General features: G+C 38.8%; 2 protein-coding genes across 6 annotated transcripts in view; one reads left to right on the top strand and one right to left on the bottom strand.

The window, feature by feature from the left end:
• LOC140476123 (prospero homeobox protein 1-like) overlaps positions 1-20,301 on the top strand; it is a 110,047-nt gene that overhangs the window by 84,960 nt on the left and 4,786 nt on the right. The window lies entirely within an intron of this gene.
• ylpm1 (YLP motif containing 1) overlaps positions 18,847-20,301 on the bottom strand; it is a 147,054-nt gene continuing 145,599 nt past the window's right edge. For all 5 annotated transcript variants that reach the window (XM_072568233.1, XM_072568229.1, XM_072568230.1 and 2 more), the window contains one exon: positions 18,847-18,912. In XM_072568233.1, coding sequence (XP_072424334.1) covers positions 18,887-18,912 — 26 coding nt within the window. In that variant the 3' untranslated portion in view covers positions 18,847-18,886. The remainder of the gene's footprint in view (positions 18,913-20,301) is intronic.

Raw genomic sequence — 20,301 nt, 5'->3', positions numbered from 1 at the left:
ATCTCATTCTTAATTCTGCTTATTTCGTTGGTACTGATATGGACCTTGATGACTGGATCCACCTTACTCCTACCACAAGTTTCTCTCCAGCCCTGGGTAAATATCCAAAACCACACATTGGGCAAGCAACACAGCCTTCTGGACTGATGTTCTTCACTGCATAGAATGACCAATATCCCCTACCACTGCTATTTCCTTATTGCTCCATCTATTTGTATGGATTCCTGTACCAGGGTGCTATGTCAGTCAGCCCATCCACTTTACAGCCTGTGTTCACAGCTAAACAGGCTGGAAGAACCTCAATGCTGGTAAGTAATTTGCAAAGGCTGAGGCTTTTGCAGTCCTGCCCTTTGGGTCGCTCTGCTGCCTCACTCACAGACAGACTCTGTTCTCCTCGAACACAGATTAAATTAGAACACCCTATCTGTGATTGCCCCCTAATATAAATAATGTAGGCAACATTCCCAACCCTGATGCATTGCAGTGTCAGCGGCTCAACCTCTAGGTTAGAAACTCTGAACTGAAGTTGTTCAAACTCCATGCACTTAATGACCTTGATCACAATCGCAGCAAAGGGGACCCACATGCTGCAGTCCTAACATAACCCCTGTCCTGCAGTCCTTCATGTTTTCAAATAAAGACTTTAAAAATTTAATTGTATTTAGACTTTTAAAAATATATTTTATTAACGCTACCACTAGTCACTAAAACACGTGAACTTTGAGAATAGAATCAATTTGAAGGTGGCACGGTGGTTCAGTGATTAGCACTGCTGCCTTACAGTGCCAGGGAGCCTGGTTCGATTTCAGCCAAGGGTGACTGTGTGGAGTTTGCACGTTCTCCACGTGTCTGCATGGATTTTCTCCAGGTGCTCCAGTTTCCTCCCACAGTCCAAAGATGTACAGGCCAGGTGAATTGGTCATGTTAAGTTGCCCATAGTGCTAGGTGCATTAGTCAGAGGGAAATGGGTCGGGATGGTTATTCTTTGGACGGTTGGTTGGGCTGAAGAGCCTGTTTCCACACTGTAGGGAATCTAATCTGAGTAACACAGCAAATAACCAATTTCTTTTCTGGTAGTAAGCACGAATTCATTGAGATTGAAAATAATAGCAAAAGCAGAAACAAAAACAATAGAGGACCCCTTTTCTTTCTCCCACTAATCACCCAAATCCCAATACTCCATTGTACATTGCACTCAACTGCTAAATCATTCTAGACATAAAAATAGAAATTGCTGGAAAAGCTCAGCAGGTCTGGCAGCATCTGTGGACAGAAATCAGAGTTAACATTTCATTCTGAGGAAGGGTCACTAAACCCAAAATGTTAACTCTTATTTCTCTCCACAGATGCTGTCAGACTTGCTGAGTTTTTCCAGCAATTTCTACTTTTGTCTCCGATTTACAGCATCTGCAGTTCTTTTGGTCTTTATTTGTCAAGTCACCCTAAATTGGCTAGTTTTAAATGTTCCTAACATTGAAGTCCTAGTTGACCTAGTAACAGAGGAACCAATTTCAGGAACTTCAATAATTAACCAAGCTCAACTGTTCTTCCACTGGGGACCTTGTAAGGCAGGCAATTTTAGAATTTAAAACTGTGGATTTTAGTTAAGTGCTAACTTCAAATAAAATTATATTTGTACAATATGATTACCTTTACCTCCCCTGTCATCATTCCAAAGAGACTGTTCCCAAAGTTTTCTCTCACTGTGATATCCTGGTTCCCTCCTCTATCACTCAAAATACACCAGCCCCCTCTCATGGCATCTTCCTGTGCAATCAGAAGAAATGTAACACTTTCTCCTTTTATTCCTCATTGTACAAGGTGCTACACACTTTTTCTAGTTAAAGCAATGATTTGTTTTTACTCTATCAATCTAGTCTACTATATTCATTGCTCCCATTGCAGTCTCCTCTACACTGGGAACAACAACCGCATACCTGCGAGACAGCTTTGTGAAATGCCTCCACTCAGATTGCAAACATGACCCTATGCAATTGTTTGCACTTTAACATATCACATTGTTCTTATGCTCATATTCATTGTACCAGTGTTCAAGAAACAGCACCTGTTTCTGTTTAGGTGTTAATCTACAGCCTTCTGGCACCAGGGACCCAGATTTGATTCCAGCCCTGGTGACTGTGTGGAGTTTGCATGTTCTTCCTGAGTCTGCATTGGATTCTACTGGGTGCTCATATTTCCTCTCACAGTCCAAAGATGTGCAGGTTAGACAGGCTGTGCTGAATTGCCCACAGTGTCCAGGGATATGGATTAGGCTATGTGGATTGGCAATAGGAAATGCAGGGGTATGGGGACAGGGTGGGTGGTTGGGTCTGGGTGGGATGATCTTCGGAGATTTGATGCAGACTTGATGCACTGTAGGGGTTCCATGATTCTATCCTCCAATTTGTTTCCCCTCCACACAAGTGGTGAGCTTTCCTAGTTGGCTTTCAGCAGAGCTGACTGATATTTTTGATGTTAACGCCTACACTGCGATCTCTCTCCTATTTTGATATCAATTATCAATTCTGTTGCCTTTCATTCTATCACCCTTATGATTTAGAATCTTCTTCGCCTTCTAACCTTTTCCTGATTTTCCCTTCTGTTCAACTTGCCTCTTTGCACCATTTTTCTACAAGACCAAACACTTTTTCATCTCTCCCTTTAGTCCTAACATTTAATTTAAATGTTAGGAACATTAAACTAGCCAATTTAGGGTGACTTGGCAAATAAAATCAAAAGAACTGCAGATGCTGTAAATCAGAGACAAAAGTATAAATTGCCAGAAAAACTCAGCAGGACTGACAGCAACTATGGAAAAAAAAATCAAGAGTTAATCTGATTCTCTCTTCACAGATGTTATCAGACCTGTCCATTTTGTCGAGCACTTCCTGTTTTTATTTTAAAATACTTTTTACTCATATCTAGTTCATTTTAGGTTAAAATGTAATAAACTAGCATCACACAGAACTAAAAGTAGATTTTTGTGATAGCAACTGTTGCATATTTCCTGCAGAGTAGATGTTGAGAAGATGTTTCCATTGGAAGGAGAGACTGGGACCTGAGTGCACAGTGAAGGGAAGATCTTTTCAGAATGGAGATAAGAAGAAACTTCTTCAGCTGGAGAGTGGTGAATCTATTGAATTCATTGCTACAGAAGGCTGTCTGTTTAAGATGGAGATAGATTGATTCTTGATTGTCAAGGGAATCAAGGGTAACAGGGAGAAAGCAGGAGAATGGGGTTGAGAAACTTATCAGCCATGATTGAATGGTGGAGCAGACATGATGGGGTGAATGGCCTAATTTCTGTTCTTATGTCTTATGAACAAGTTGAAAGTTTCTTTCAACATTAGGCAAGTACAGCCAGCCAGAACAGTGGACTCAAAACAACGGCCAGAGTTATGTTGGAGGGTATGGGTGGAGTGAAATTGACTTAGGAAACTGCAGCATCAGGTAAAATTCATAGGATATCATGCCTAACAAATCACTTGCCTCTGTCATTATTGCAACTGAAAATTGAAGTATTTTCAATGGACTTGATCACCATTAACAGAGGGAGTTTCGCACATTTTGTTTTAATGCGTATATAAAGCATAGAAACAGACAGTTGTTATAATGTATATTTGTATGTTAATATTTGCTTTTATCAAATGAAGGATTCTAGTTCTTTAGACTGAATTCATTCTTGATAAGCAAAGGGATGAAGGTTGTAACAGGCAGGCACTAAATGGAGTCAAAAAACCACTCATGATCTTATTGACTGGCAGAGGATAGTTGAAGGGTTGAGTAGCCTCCTCCTGCTCCTAACTGTTAACTGCATACAATTGTATTAATGGATCAGATACATCTTGGGTAAGGTGCAGATTAAACCCTATCTTCACCTTTCCATACAATAAAACAATGGCTAACATTAAAAATTAACACTGTAAATACTGTTGGCATAACTAGATTCTTCACAATGTTGCTGCAATCTTCAAAGAAACAAAGCAACAATGAGAAGTTTGGTGGTTCATTCTGCCACCTAGTGGCTGCTACACCTTTTCACCGGCTCTGTTCTGAAATGCCTGATTACATAAATCCAATCTATCTGAATTCAATGTATTTCAATCACTAGCCAATAATAAAGTCTAAATACAATAACTACCTACTTCTTTTAACAATTCTAATGTGTTTCGATTTAGGTCCAATATATTGCTGAGTATGTTATTACATTAAAAATATTGAGATGAAATTGGGGGCTCTGTAGCGCCCGCTGAGGCCTTAAATGTTGAAAATACTGTCCAATGCATGGTGACATTTCCAATGGATAGTCTGCTGAACATCAGTTTTGTAAGCTGCCTTGAGTATTAACTCTCTTCCAGGTTTGGGCAAGGTTAAACAAACTCTCTACTGGAGAATAGGCAGGTTTGGTTAATTAAGTAACTGGTTTAATTCAGTTCTATAATGGCCAGAAATCTCACTTATCTTAGTAGTGTGTATAAGGGTACAGTTGTTGTGGAATGCATCTGAGGGCAGGTTAGATTTGTTGTACTGACCACTGGTGATATTGGGCATCCTACTGATGCATCAGCATGACGGGGAGTCCTAACTGCATGCAGAAATTATGGAAATAATGTGGTAGCAAAAGCTGGTGTCTTGCATGCAGTGTCACCAATGGATAAAGGATTGATCATGCACCTATATTCTTTAACCAGAGCAACAGGATCAATTACATCGCCAGTTATATAGAACATAAAATCTGGATACTAAAAATACAAGAACATAATAGCAGCAGAAGGCCATCTGACCCATCGAGCCCGCTCCGCCATTTAATAAGATCACGACTGAGCTTTTCATAGACTCCGCTCTAATTACCCACCCGCTCACCATAACCCTTAATTCCTCTACTGTTCAAAGATCTATCTTTGCCTTAAAAACATTACAAGGTAGCCTCAACTGCTTCACTGAGCAGGGAGATACAGATACACAACTCTTTGGATGAAGAAGTCCTAACTCAGTGAAGTAGTCAACTCAGTCCTAAATCTGCTTCCCCATATTTTGAGGCTATGCCCCTGGATAATTTATGATTTATTCTTGAAGACAACATCCAGATTTCTTTGAACGTTTTTTCATTTTTAAGATACTGATGGAGCAAAGATTCTAAATGCACATCCAATAGAATCATTCAATCTAAAATGGAACAATTTCAACAGCAACTTAAGACTTGTGCAAGTCTTTCTTCTCATTAAACTATCATTATTTTTCATTTGAATCACTTTCATATTTAAATCATGTGGAAAGTTAAATACTTTACAAAAGGATGGGATATATGCATCATAATATCCCCACTGTGGCATATACAACTTGTAACTACTTTGATTAATCCTAGGGGAATGGGCATTAAAGGAAATATCCCCAGTGTTAATTAAAGTAACTATGAGTTGTGTATGCCACAACAAGACATCATGAGGCATATTCCCCAACTCTTTGTAAAGTATTTGTCTATCTTCCCTACTGTCATATTTGTTGATCATATATGACTATTTGTTTGTGAAAATGATCTTTTCCAAGTGAGCGCCATTCTTGAGCTGGCTAAGTCTTTAATTTTCTTGAAAAAAGATGAAATCCAGGCCACACATACAATTTAATTAAAACCATTGAATATATATACATACCTTTGTTGTTTTGAACCACATTGCACATGACCAGAACCAAGTGACCATATTCCCAATTGCTAACATGGGGCCTGTAGAAAAAGCTATGGCATTGGTCTTCATTTTTAGTTCCTTTTTGAAATTTCTGCTACAGAGCACGAATGTTTGGCCACATCCCCTAGAGGGCAGTGTACTACTGTAGTAGTTCCATGAATACCGAAATCGTTATTTGGAGATCTGATGTAGTGTAAGCCTTGACAGGGCTTATGGTGGCTCAGTGGTTAGCACTGCTGCCTCACAGCGCCAGGGTCCCAGGTTCGATTTCAGCCTCAGGTGACTGTCCGTGTGGCGTTTGCACATTTGCCCTGTGTCTGCGTAGGTTTCCTCCCACAGTTCAAAGATGTGCAGGTTAGTGAATTGGCTATGCTAAATTGCCCATAGTGTTTAAGGATGTGTAGCTTAAATGCACTAGGTATGGGTATGGGTAGATATAGGGTAGGGGAATGGGGCTGGGTGGATTATTCTTCGGAGAGTCGGTGTGAACTGGTTAGGCCAAAGGGCCTGTTTCCACACTGTAGGGATTCTATGATTGACAGATGAATACTGAAAAACACAAAGTGTTTGCAGGATCATTATCTAAATGTCTTACACAGGTTCAATGACAACAGGCTTTACAGCTGGAAGTATGTTTGCGAAATGTATCATCAGCAAAGATAGATAGAACACTAGGTTGAGAACAAGACATGAGGCTACAAAGGGATATACTTAGGTTATGTGAAGGGAAAAAGATCTGGGAAATCGTGTATAATGCAGGAAAATGTAAAATTTTGGCAGGAAAAATAAACGTATTTATCTAAATATTAAGAGACCGTAGAATTCTGAGATGCAGAAATACTTGGGAGTTCTCGTGCGGAAATCTCAGAAAGTAGATCTGTTTGTACAACCGGTACTTAGAAAAGCTAACAGAATGTTATACTAGAATATAAAGAACTGTAGATGCTGGAAATCTGAAACAAAAACAGGAATTGCTGGAGAAACTCAGCAGATCTGATAGCACATGTGCAGAGAAAGCAGAGTTAACATTTCAACTCCAGTGGCCCTTCTTCAGAACTGGAGATTTTATCATTTTTGAGGGAAATTGAACACAACAAAGTCATACTTCAATTATACATGGGATTGATGAGACTAGATCTTGAAGACTACATGCAGTAATCGGTCTCCTGATTTAATGAAGGATGGAAATGCATTGGAAACAGTTCAGATGTTTGCTAAACTAATTGCTGGAGTCAGTGGGTTGTCCTATGAGGAAAGATTGAACAGGATAAGCTTGTATCTGTTGAAATTTGGAAAAGTGAAAGGCCACTTAATAAAAACAAGATATGGATTTTGAGGTCTTTCTGGCTAAGTTTGCAGATAATACACAAAGACAGGCAGTATTGAGGAGGCAGGGAGGCTGCAGAAGGATTTGGGCAGGCTAGGAGAGTGGGCAAAGTGGCAGATGGAATACAGCGTTGGAAGTGTGAGGTCATGCACTTTGGTAAAGGAAGAAGCGGAGGGCTTTGAGGCCTTCGTGATGGGGGATGGAGGTGTATAGGGACTGGATGTCCATGGTGAAGATAAGGTGTTGGGGGCCGGGGAAGCGAAAATCATGGATGAGGTGGAGGGCGTGGGTGGTGTCCCGAAAGTAGGTGGGGAGTTCTTGGACTAAGGGGGACAGGACTGTGTCAAGGTATGCAGAAATGGACTACGTTATGAGCAAAGGTTAAACTGGTTGGGACTCTACTCAATGTGGTTTAGAAGAATGAGAGGTGAGCTTGTTGAAATGGATAAGATTCATAAGGGGCCTGACAGAGTAAATGCTAAAACGATATTTTGCCTCACAGGACTGTCTAGGACCAAAGGGCATAGTCTCAGAGTGAAGGGATGCAATGAGGAAGAACTTCTCTCAGATGGTTGACAGTCTCTGAAACTGCTTGCCACAGAGAACTGTGGGCAGAGTCCTTTTGTATATTTAAAACTGAGATAGATAAATTCTTGTTCTGTAGGGGAATCAAATGTTATGGGGAAAAGGCAGGAAAAGTGGATGTGAAGAATGTCAGATCAACCATGATTTAAATGAATGGCAGAGCAGGTTCAAGGATCAAACAGCCTGACCCTGGTTCCATACTTTATGGTTTTAATAATGTGTAACTGCAACTGGATTCAATTGATAGTGGTCACTTGGAATGATATTAGTTCTTCAAAGTCATTGAGATACCACAGAATTCAATGTTTGCAGATAAAGAGACAACAGGTTATGCTTTTTTCTAAAAATATTTATTTTACATTGCAGAAAATAGAGTTAGCCTTTTGTTACACTGAGCTTTCAATGTGCTTTTTAAATCTAGACCCATTTTAAGCACAAAATGCAAACTGTAATTAAAACTGAAACCCTAGGACCAATCTCACAATTAATAGATGAATGACAAAATAATATCCAACATTCCATGTGAGTTTACTGGATATCCAGAAGTAGAACTTAAGTATAGGAGCAAAGTAGTTAATCTCTTGAGCATATTCCATTGTTCAGTTAGATCATGTCTTACCTTCTCATACATCTTAAACACATCTACCCACCTTGGTTACACCATACTTAAATCAAAACAGTCTCAGTTTTGAGCTCTTGTTCTGGTGTTTTATATCTGCTATTGCTTTTGGTCAAGAGATTATATGCCTTATATTACTGGATCATGCAGGCATTCATAGAGGGGAATTAATAACTGCAATATTACTGTGACCTTAGAAAGAAAGTTTTTACATTTGATTAGCCTTATAAAAATCATTTGCGGATGTTTTATCCTCTGGGGTGCAGTATCCATAAGTAGCTTTAGAACATGATTCTTCTTAAAAAGAATTAACATTACATATTCAATCTTGATTAAAATGTTGGCTCTTGTTGAAGTCCAATAGTTGCATACAACGATATATTAACCAATGCACCCCATTTACTAGCTGAGAACACTGTCTTCCTGCGTTCGATGAATTATCCAATTAATTCTATTCACTGTTCTTTTCCATATTGCCACATTGTTTTATTCATCCTGTTATTTATCCAATTCTCTTTTGAATCTACTACCATCACCCTTTCAGGTAGTGCATTCGAGAACTCATTGAGTTTCCTCATGTTGCCTTGGATTCTTTTTGCTGAACATCTTATATCTGTGTCCTTGATTTTGACAGAAACAATTCATGATTTTAAATACTACTACATCACTGTATCCAAGATCAAGAACTCAGTGTGGTCAGTGAGGCAATTGGAATTTCCCCCACATTCTAACATTCTTTGCCACTGGACAATGGTGTTTGAACAACGCTGAAGCTGTTTTATACTTCATTCTCTTTACGCTGTTGCAATTCACAGCAGGAAGCCATCCTCCCTCCTGTTGCATTGTTGCAACCAAGAGAACAGAGCAGACAGACTGCTCCTGAATCACTGATACTTCCAACTAGATGTTGAGACATATGCAGTAGCAGTTTGGCTGGGTCATCTTATCTACTTCACCTGAACATGTCTGTGCATTGAGACTGGATATTTAGCATTAGGCTGAAATATAACCCAGTGTCTCTCTGCTGTTTTTAATCTAACATGGTTCTGTTCTAATGGCCTCCACAAACCAATAACTTTCTAAAGTAAGAGACAAGAGCGAAACTGAGTCATTTACTTTGCTGTTACCTTATGAACATAAACTTGTGTGTGTGTGAGATACATATATGTGTCTCTCTCTATCTCTTATTTAATACAATAGAGTTATAGACTCTCACAGATGTACAGCCCAGAAACAGACCCTTTTGTCCAACTTGTCCTTGCCAACCAGATATCCTAAATTAACCTAGTCCCATTTGTCAGCATTTGACCCATTACCCTCTAAACCCTTCCTTAATTATATACCCATCTAGATGCCTTTTAAATGTTGCAATTGTACCAGCCTCCATCACTTCGTCTGGCAGTTCATTCTATACATGCACCACCCTTTGTGTGAAAAAGTTGCCTCTTAGAGCCCTTTTATATCTTTCCCCCACTTTTAAACCTATGCCATCTAGTTTTGGACTCACTTACACTGGGGAAAAAGACCTTGACTATTCATCCTACCCATGTCCCTCATGATTTTATAAACTTCTGTTTGGAGACCCCTCAGCCTCCAATGCTCCAAGAAAAATAGCCCTAGCCTATTCAGTTGCACCTTATAGCTCAAACCCTCCAATCTCAGCAATATTCTTGTAAACCATTTCTGAACCCTTATAAGTTTCACAACATCTTTCCTCCACCAGGGAGACCAGAATTGAACGCAGTATTCCAAAACTGGCTTAACCAACATCCTGCACAGCTGCAACATGACCTCTGAACTCCTATACTCAATGCACTGCCAATCACCACCTTCACCACCCTGTCGACCTGTGACTCACTTTCAAGAAACTATGACTTGATTTGTTTGGAACACTCCCCAGGACCTTATCATTATGTGGATAAATCCTGCCCTGATTGCAGCACCTCACATGTATCTATATCAAACACATCTGCCATGCCTTGGCCCATTTGCCCATCTGATCAAGGTCCCTTTGCAGTAAAGATGGGGTTGGACTTTTCCACGGAACAGGACATGCGCCTGACAGTGCATTTAGACTTTGTTTTAAATGGAATAACTTTACATGGCAATAATGAAGTCAATCACTCTAAATTTTACTCTCAATCTGAGGATATTAAAGAGTAAAGCCATTTAATAATTTTCAATAAATTCCAACATCCTGGGTTGCACTTCCCTGCTGATGAATCTGGCTACACTACCTACCTGTTTCATCTTGCAACATCTTTCTGAATCCCTCCATGATGTCTGGTCTTTGACTCCACATCACCTACAAAAACAGATTTTTAAATGTTATATCTTATGTAATTTTTGGTCATGTTTCACTGTCTCAGGAAGCTATCTTTTTTTAATAACACAAAATTTCAATCCACATATCTCCCTCTATTCTTTAAATGCACTCTCCAGACCATGCACATTGCTAACCAGTGCCCTAAAGAATTTTCAAGCAGGATAGGTTGATGGAGCTGTTTCTGACTGGGACCAAGTTCACCTCATAAATAAAAAATGTACAATATGAGTTATTCCCCTTAAAAAGCTTTAATCACTTAGAGGGATCAAAAAGATTTCTACAATTATCTCCCCCCACACCACTAATTATCCCTTCCCATTTTTTTTTGGCCTGTCCGATTATTGTTGTATTGTCCCAGTCAAACTCACGGTTTGTGTTGTCCGTGTGCATGGATACCAGGGAGACTTAGTCATGTCGCTTGGTTGCTAGCTTGGCAGGCAACCAGTGACCTGTATCCATGAACACCCACTAGCAACCAAGCGACATGATAGGACAGGCTAAACAAAGAACAGCAAGGGAATTCCTGGAAGCATGGTACTCTTCCTTGGAGTCCATCAACAAGCGCATTGAACTGGACCCAATATACAAACTGCTGAAGTGGAAAACTGGAACCGGCACCAACCGGAAACAGCTCAAACAGAACTACGTCAATTCAAATTCAGTACAGCAGCGCTTCACAGCAGACAACACAACACTGATGATGTCACCTAGAAAGGGGACAAACCGTCTACCAACAAACCTACCAGCTCAGCGAACAGACCAACAACGAATTCAACTGGCTTCCAAGCTACAGATCTTCACAAAAATTTTAAATATTTTCCTCAGGCTAACATTTGTTAAATAGTCTTGACCTTTTTGCTTATTTAAGCCCTATCTTTCTAGGTGTAGACTTTATATTGCCTTAGGACACCTATTTCAAGCATATCCGGTTTATTTCAACTTCTCATCTTCAGCACATTTGTTACATTGATAGCCCTCTGGCAAATGTATAGCTCAGGATGTCAGGAGGACTGTAATCAGAGTTTCTATTATTGTGCTGGTAATGTACCTCAACATTTTTATCTGTATGCTATCAAAGCCCTATGCCACCTCCACACTCTCTCTTCCATCAACTTTCGCTCTTTTAATTTTTATATTAAATGGTTCAGTTACAGCTTGTTGAACTAAACCAATCTTTAGCCATTTGATAGTATAGAATTTAATATTGCTGGAAAAAGACAGTCGTTGAAGCTTTTCATCTTGCACTCATCAGGATAGCTCACAAGAATACCAATAAAGGAGAAAACCAACATTTCTACTGCTGGAGAGAATAGTATGAATTAATTGGCAAGTGGGCTGTGACTGGTTGAGTGGAGGCCACGGAGAATGCAGTAAATAATTCTTAATAATTGACTGTTAACTGTCAGGCAGTTTACATTTTTGACTAGGAAAGTTGACAGTGATTGGTCAGTGATTGACATGAGAAATCAACCAGAAAATGGCTGAGGGCTATTTTATTGAGTTGAAAAAGGTGGTGTGTGTGCATATATTCTTTCTAACAGGCCCCTCTGTATTAATACATATAATGTCCAATACATGTTTATTACATGGTGGTCTGAGACATTGGCTCACCATGCCAGCTTGACCTTGAAACAGGGCAAGTCAAAGCCAGTCTGCAGATTAGGATCAGATAAGAATGTTGCAGTTTGAACAAATTCATGAAAGGCCCAAAGGCCTCTTAGTCCTGAAAAGTACACAGTCCACGTCATGTTAAGAATAAATTAAATCAGTAATTTGAACAATAGGTAAAGCTAGTTATTTTTAATTCACTCATGGGACATGTGTGCCGCTGGCTGGCCAACATTTACTATTCATTCCTAATTGTTCTTGAGAAGGTAGTGGTGAGGCTGCCTTCTTGAACTGCTGCAGTCCATGTGTTGTAGGGAGACCTATAATGTCCATAGCAAGGGAATTCCAGGATCTTGATCCAGCGACAGTGAACGCACAGTGTTATACTTCCAAGTCAGGAGGGTGGGTAGCTTGGAGGATAATGTGCAGGCGGCGTACCCATGTATCTGTTGCTATTGTCCTTCTAGATAGAAGTGTTGTGGGTTTGGAAGGTGCTGTCAAAGGATCTTTGCGCACACTGTTGCCTATGTACACACAAAGCATACATGCCACATGGGAGGTATTTGCCATGAACAGGACGCTGCTCTCAAGCCAAGATGATGCTCACATAAATGAATAATTTGCTCTATGAATTTCAGTGCTAGTATGATGCCAGTCTATTGTATTAAACAGTGTATCTCATTGGCCATTGCAATAAGCAAGATACTCATTGTACCTATCCAGCCTGTGCTTGTAAAACTTTAAACACAATGTTGAACATCAATGTGATCCTGCAATTCAACAACATTTGCTAGATAATCCTGAGTGTGCAAAGAATCACAACAACAACTAGCTTAGGACTGTGCCAGGCTCTGTGTTCAGCACCTGTGTGTATGGAAGCTACATGTATTAATATGTAAGGACCTATTCTTTGCAAATAACATATGTGGAAGCACTGAATCATTTTCAACTGAACAAAATAAGTGACAGTAACTCACTAGTTCATTCCTCAAGACAATGTCCTGACCAGTCAGTCTGGTTTAAGATTTAAGTAAAGCTTGGCAGTATTACACAGTTTACTTCTGCGTTCTCCAGTACAATACGTCTACAGCGTTTAGTTGTCAACCAATCTGCACTCTCCTTGCATACAGCATAAATGCTTGCTTCCCTCTTTATTTACATTCTTACAAATTGTCCTGATGAGTGCAAGATGAAAAACTTTGACTAAATGTATTTTTCACATTGCACCCTCACAAAGTGCAAAATGAAACCTCTGGTGTTTCCAGCAGAAATGTTCATCTTGTGAGCTGAACAGAGAACAATCTTTTACAATCGATGAAATTATAGTTCACAGGTTTTACAAATGATTTTCACAGTATTAGCATTACTTGCCAGTACCAAGATGTGCAAACACTTAAATAATACATGTGCTTCACAGGGACAAGTCAAAGTTAGAAAGTGAATTTACATTTTTCATGCAAATAGCAAACACTAAAAGACTTCTACAAATTGGATGATTCCTGAGTACTGGCAAAACTCAATTTTTACATTATTTTCTATTTCAGATTTAAAACTTCAAAATTAATATTTTGATTGCTCAAGTTTTTCATCCACATTCAAGATTGTTGGGGTTGAGGTACATCATTTTAAGTTTGCGAAGGACTTTGGAAAGTATCTCAGTCAAAATACTCTGAACAAAAAGCAAAAATAAGAACTAAATATTGAAAACTGAAAGAAAAACAAAGTCTTGAACACTGAGTTGTTCTGCCAGCATCTGTAGAGAAAATAGAGAAGTTACTTAGGTGTAGGCTGTTCATCAAAACTAGGAAACACATGAACAGAAGAACAGAAAAAGAAAGAACATTATGCAAAGTACTAAAATGGAAAACAGAATGTGGCTAAATTATTGAAATGATAGTAATATGATATGATAAAGTGATAATAAAATCAACTAAATCAACATTTAAGAGATGTGGAGAAATTGTGAATACCTGAAATTCAGAGAATCAGGCAAATCTGTTCTGGAAATGGAAAATGTTGGCAAACTGGAACACAGCATAATAACTTCCTTCAAAACAAAATGAGGCTGACACCACAGGTTTATAGAGTGTATACTAATATGATTCAGCACATGGTCCCTAATCCAATTAATGAAGTACCAATGCCTGTATTACTTTTACACCCACTATCTAATATTCTATAATGGTAACCATCAGATTCCAGAGACTTGTTAGCCTTAAATCCCTTAATTTCCTTAATACTTTTCTTCTCGTGATTGGGTACTTATTTGTTCCCTTCCTTTTGTCGCTTGAATTAGTATTTTTGGAATGCTATTAATGTCTTCTACCTATTTATTCAAATCCCCTGCTGTTCCCTGGTTCCTCATCATTATACCCCCAATCCCAATATCTAAGTATCTTATGTTCACTTTGGCCTCAACCTTTTTTATATTTATAAAGAACTTATTGTCTGTTTTGATATTTCTTACCAGTTTACCTCAATTTATTTCCTCCCTCAGTACTAATATTTTTGGTCCTCTTTTGTTGGCTTTTTCTAAATTTATCTAATCCTCTGGCTTACTACTAACCTTTGCTTCATTGAAAGAACAAAAATACAGACAATTTGATACTATCTTCAACATCATTGGTTAACCTAAACATCTGCCGTTGTTCAACAATCATCTTTTCTGCTAAACTACTTTCCCCGTCCACTCCAGTCTTCTTTCTTTTGTAATTACCCTTAGTTTAGTACAGTTGTTTCCAACTCAAGATCCTCACTCTCAAACTGAAGCTAATTTTTACAGTGTTATGGTCACTGTTTCAGACGGGATCTTTTGCTCTGAGATAATTATCAAACATGGCTCATTACACATTATAAGATCCAAAATCACCTGGTCCATGGTTGGAACCATAGCATATTGTTCTCGGAAACTGTCCCAAATATACTCTCTCAATTCCTCCTCTGGCTACTTCTGCCAATTTGATTTTCCCCAATCAACACTAAAAAAACCATGATTAATATACCGCTCTTTCACAAACATAAATTATCTCCTGAATTATTCTCAATCTACAGCACAGATACTGTTAAAAGGAGCTAATAGATTATTTCCACCAGTGTCATCTTCCCCTGGTTATTTCTAGATCGATTCTACATTTTCAAGGTTACTTCTTACTATCACTCTTATTCCATTCTGTACTCACAAAGATACACCACCAAGGTAGCCCAGTAGTATTATTGCTAGACTATTCATCAGGTAACTCAGCTAATGTACTGGGGAACCCTGGTTTGAATATCACTATGGCAGATGATGGAAACTGAATTCAATAAATAAAATTCTGGAATTAAGAATCTGTGGATGGCCATGAAATCAATGTTGATTTTTCAGAAAAACTTGTTTGGTTCATTAAGGTCCATCAGGGAAGGAAATCTTGACATCCTAACTTGTAATGATCTACATGTGACTCCAGACCCACAGCAATTTGGTCAACTCTCAACTGCCCTCTGAAATGGCTTTGCAAACCATTTAGTCATAGTAATCACTACGAAGTCTCAACAAAGAAATTAAATCAGATGGACCATCTGGTGAAGACCTAGAAACAGACACAACAGAAACAAGCCTGTCAACTCTGCAAAGTCCTTCTTATAACAGCTGGGGGCTAGTGCCAAAATTAGGAAAGTTGTCTCACAGACAAGTAAACAGCCTGACAAAGTCATACTCACAGAATCATATCTAACAGACAAAACACCACCATTATTCTTGGATATGTCCTACCCCATCAGCAGGACAGACCCAACAGAGGTGGCAAGAGTGGTATATAGTCAGGAGGGAGTTGCCTTCGGAGTCCTCGACATTGACCCTGGATGCCTTGAACTCTCATGGCATCAGATTAAACATGAGCAAGGAAACCTCAAGCTGATTACCACAAATTGTCCTCCCTCTGCTGACAAATCAGCACTCCTCTGTGTTGAACAACATTTTGAGGAAGCACTGAGAACAGCAAGAGCACAAAATGTACATCGAGTGGGGGGATTTCAATGTCAACCACCTAAAGTAGATCTGTTTAGCAGCACTAGTGATCAAGCTGGTCAGGACCTCAAGAGTATAGCTGCTGGCCTAGGTCTGTGGCATGTGGTGAGGGAACCAACAAGTTGGAAAAACATACTTGACCTCATTATTACTAATCTGCTGACTGTACATGTATCTGTCCATGACAGTATTGGTAAAAGTGACCACCACTGCATGGTCCTTGTGGAGATGAAGTCTGACTTTTATCTTAGAGAATACCCTCCATTACGTTGTATGCCATTACCACTATCACAAATGGGACACATCTTGACCAGATCTAGCAACATAAAAATGACGCTGGGACAAAATCCTGGAATTCTTTCCCTAAGGGAATTGTTGGTCTACCTACAGCACAAGGACTGCAGTAGTTCAAGAAGGCAGCTCACCATCACCTTATCAAGGGCAACTAGGAGTAGGCAAACGTTGGCCAGCCAGTGACACCCACATACTAGAAATGCAAACAAAATTCTTTACTTCCTGCCTGTCCTTTCCTGAATGTTTTAGCTTTATCTTCTTGTCACCATGTTTCCATATGGCTACAAGACCAGACTCATGAACCTCTGCACTTACCAGAAGAGTTGTGAAGCAGAAACTGTGATAATATTCTTTCAGAAATGATTTTCAGTCATTAAAATGTCCTTTTATTTTCACCTAAGATATCAAACAGTCATATGAAGTGATAGCTATAATTTAACTCCTGGAATATTAAATGCCAGAATAATAAACTTGGCAGGTAATCATCAAACAGCAATACAGTGAATGGTTTATGATGATTATTAAGACAAATACCAATGTAATTTCTGCATTAAGAATCAGCCATTCTATAAATTTAAATTGATACACAAATTTGCACCTGTTTCTGTCAGTGGGCCTTTATTGGCTAAAGAAATTCACAATCAAAGCATATTATCTCTCAAGTAATTCAAAACTAATGTAATGTCTATACAGTTTATTGACCTACTTGTTATTTATCTATTTGCTTTATAGTTCTACAAACCTCTCAAAAATCCAACTGTAGTTTGTGTTGTATTGGGGGTATCATAGTCTAAAGATACAGTGTAAACATTTAGGACACAGATTTGGAGAAATTCTTCACCCACATTAGCAAACCTGTGGAATTCTCTGCCATAGAAAGGGGTTGAGGACAAGAGACTGAATGTTTTCAAAAAGGAGTTAGATATAGTTCTTCGGGCCAAAAGCAAAAGCAGGAAGAGGTACCTGAGTTGGATGATCAGCCATGATCATACTGAATGTTCAAAAGCTGATTAACCTACTCCTGCTCCTATTTTCTGTTTCTATGATCCCAGCTAATACTAACACTGTAAAAGTTGGATCCTCAAGTGAAATTTGATTTGTTAGCCCATCGGCTTTATTTCTGTAATGCTATTACTATGGGAGTCAGTCACTGAATATATTCACAAGAGGGTGCCAAGCAACATCAATGAAAGAATATACAGAAAACAAAAGTACAAACCATTCTACAAGAATTGGTTGAAATAGTTTTCTTACAAATATCTGAATAAAGCAATTCAACCCTCGTAGACTCAACAATCGTGCAGAGTCAAATCTCAAATGAATGATCATGTTGTCTCCACTTCATAGTTCCTTCTTCTGTTGGCATGTTTGTGCTTTGTTTCTTTATGGTAAATCTTCACAGACCCTCAATGCGAGTTTCTTGAATTTGAATCTCTTCATGAGACCCTTATCAAAACTAAGGCAGCTTACTTACTTCCAAACATAGATTCTGGAACTCCTTTTCCATGGGCTTCTGTTTCTCAAGGTTTCTTTGACAGGTTGTTCTGCTATAATGTGCATTTCGTTAATGCAAATTCACGATAACATGATTAAAGAATTGGAGACACTATTTCTAGAGCATGAATTTTGGAAGTGTGTTTAGGTTATAACACAAATCTGACCCCATTAGTTCAAATTTCTATTACGTGATTTTCTTATAACAAGGATGGAACTACTGTGTTATAGCAGAACTAACTGTGCTAATATTGAACTGCCCAGGTCTCTTCTGCTGCCTGATGTCTGGAGACTGCTAAACTAAACTGCTATTCTTACAGGACTTTGTTTTCTTCCAGAATGACATGATCCTATCTGCACACACTATGATTTTCTGGATGCTTCTCTTTGTTTCTGTCTCTGTGTCACAGAACATCTTGCTGTGGTCCATTCTTCTTTTCTAAACTATTTTTTCAAAAGCACTGAACTATTCATCTCACAGTTTTTTTTCCCTTTAAAAAAATCAATTAAATGAATTTAAGCTTATTTCCAGACATCGCTAACCGTTCTCAGAATTCAGAAGTAAAACTAAATTCTTCCCTTCTTAATGCACACAATATGGAGATACAAATCAAATTAAAGCTATCCATTGTTCTATGTTGAATTTAAGTTTCCAAATAACAACATATCATGAACATTCTTCAAATATTGCATAAAATACTCAAACAAATTGAGTGGATTAATTTTGGTTAATGACTGGCAGACTGAAGAATTTACACGTATCAAGTTAAAACAAAACCATTCAACAGGGTTTGAAATTAGAAGCAATTTGTTTAACATTAATATTAAACATTTGTTTAATATTAGGAAGGGAAACGTGTCAAGTGAAAATGGGAAGAGTTACCTCACGATGTTCTTATGCATACCTGCTACAAGTCTGTTGAAAAAGTCTTGATGGATCAGATTACCCGCTTGCTCTGGATGGCATGACTGTAGTATGGCAAAAGGAAAGATAAATTAGGGAAACTAAAGAAATTAGAGAAACTATTAATTTTGGTATATTTTACATGCAAGACTTTGTTTTGGACTGCAAAGTACATCTTCAGGATGCACACCAAAGCACTCACAATATGCAATAGCAACATTAAATGAAGGTACATACCAGGCGCATCATGTTCGCTGAGCAATAATAATACCAACTGTTCAGAGTTGCTGAGATTATCTGTAACTCACACACTAACTTTAAATTTGCAGCCTAGAAAGAGATCCACCATATCACAAAGCAGTTTATAGATATACAGTGTACTGAGGATGAGCTGATTACATAAATTTAAGGTTTATTGGTGGCACATTAGTAAGCTTTGAAGACAGATTAACAAATAGAAAGCAGAGAATAGGATAACAGTAATTTTTGGATTGGCAGGATGTAACTAGTGGGTATTACAAGGGTGGGTGCTTGGGCCTCATCTAGTTACAAACAAAGTCAAGGTCTCTTCCTGCTTCCTGCTGTGTGATACTTCTGTTCGTTATCAAAGTCATATCGCATGTCAAGGAAAATGCCTATTACTTCATCTATGTGTGATAACTAGCCTTAAGTATTGAATATGTGCTGAATCATAGCATAGAAGAACTCAACAGGGAACACACCTATATGTAGTTGATGATTCCTTCAAACTATGTTGGTTTATCCTTACCGTTGATGCAGTGATTGGAAATAGGTGGATCTTATTGGCTATGAGATCCTTGATTGGGCCAGGTCAATAACCCCAATTGGGGAGCCCTGGCTGACAGATACAAACAGGAGATGCAGAATCTTCTCACTTCAGGGACGGACTCTGAGCTGGTTGGCCACAGTGAGTGGGCTGTGTACATATAAATAAAGGGTGATTTGGGGAGAGGACACTGGCCTCGATACAGTTATTTCAGCTGTGCAATACTTATTCAGTCATGATGTCAAGACAATGCATCAGCCAGAGCGTCGAGCTCCAAAATGAATGTTGCACTGCTGTTGTACTCTAGTTGATCCAATGATCTGCCTTTGATGGACATTTCCTGTGCACATGTTAATACGCTCACCCATGAAGTGTTCTATGCTATTCACTCCATAAAATTTTTGAAATATCATGGCTACTGTTTTGGAGCTCCAAGGACAATTCAGGTGCTCAAATAATGTACACCAAATGAGGAAAATTTTTCCAACCACACTTTTGTAAATTTCAGTGCAAGTAGGAAAATGCTATATATCCATCAAGAAAGAAACAGAAACAGGAATGGGCCAGTGAAACCATCATGCCTGTTATAGAGTCAAAGAGTCGTACAGCATGGAAACAGACATTTTGGTCCAACCCCTCCATGCTGAACATTAAATTAATCTAGTTC

This window comes from Chiloscyllium punctatum, chromosome 4 (assembly GCF_047496795.1).
Source record: "Chiloscyllium punctatum isolate Juve2018m chromosome 4, sChiPun1.3, whole genome shotgun sequence".
Lineage (NCBI taxonomy): Eukaryota > Metazoa > Chordata > Chondrichthyes > Orectolobiformes > Hemiscylliidae > Chiloscyllium > Chiloscyllium punctatum.
The sequence above is the reverse complement of the archived record's forward strand: the minus strand, read 5'-3'. Positions and strand labels throughout refer to the sequence as shown.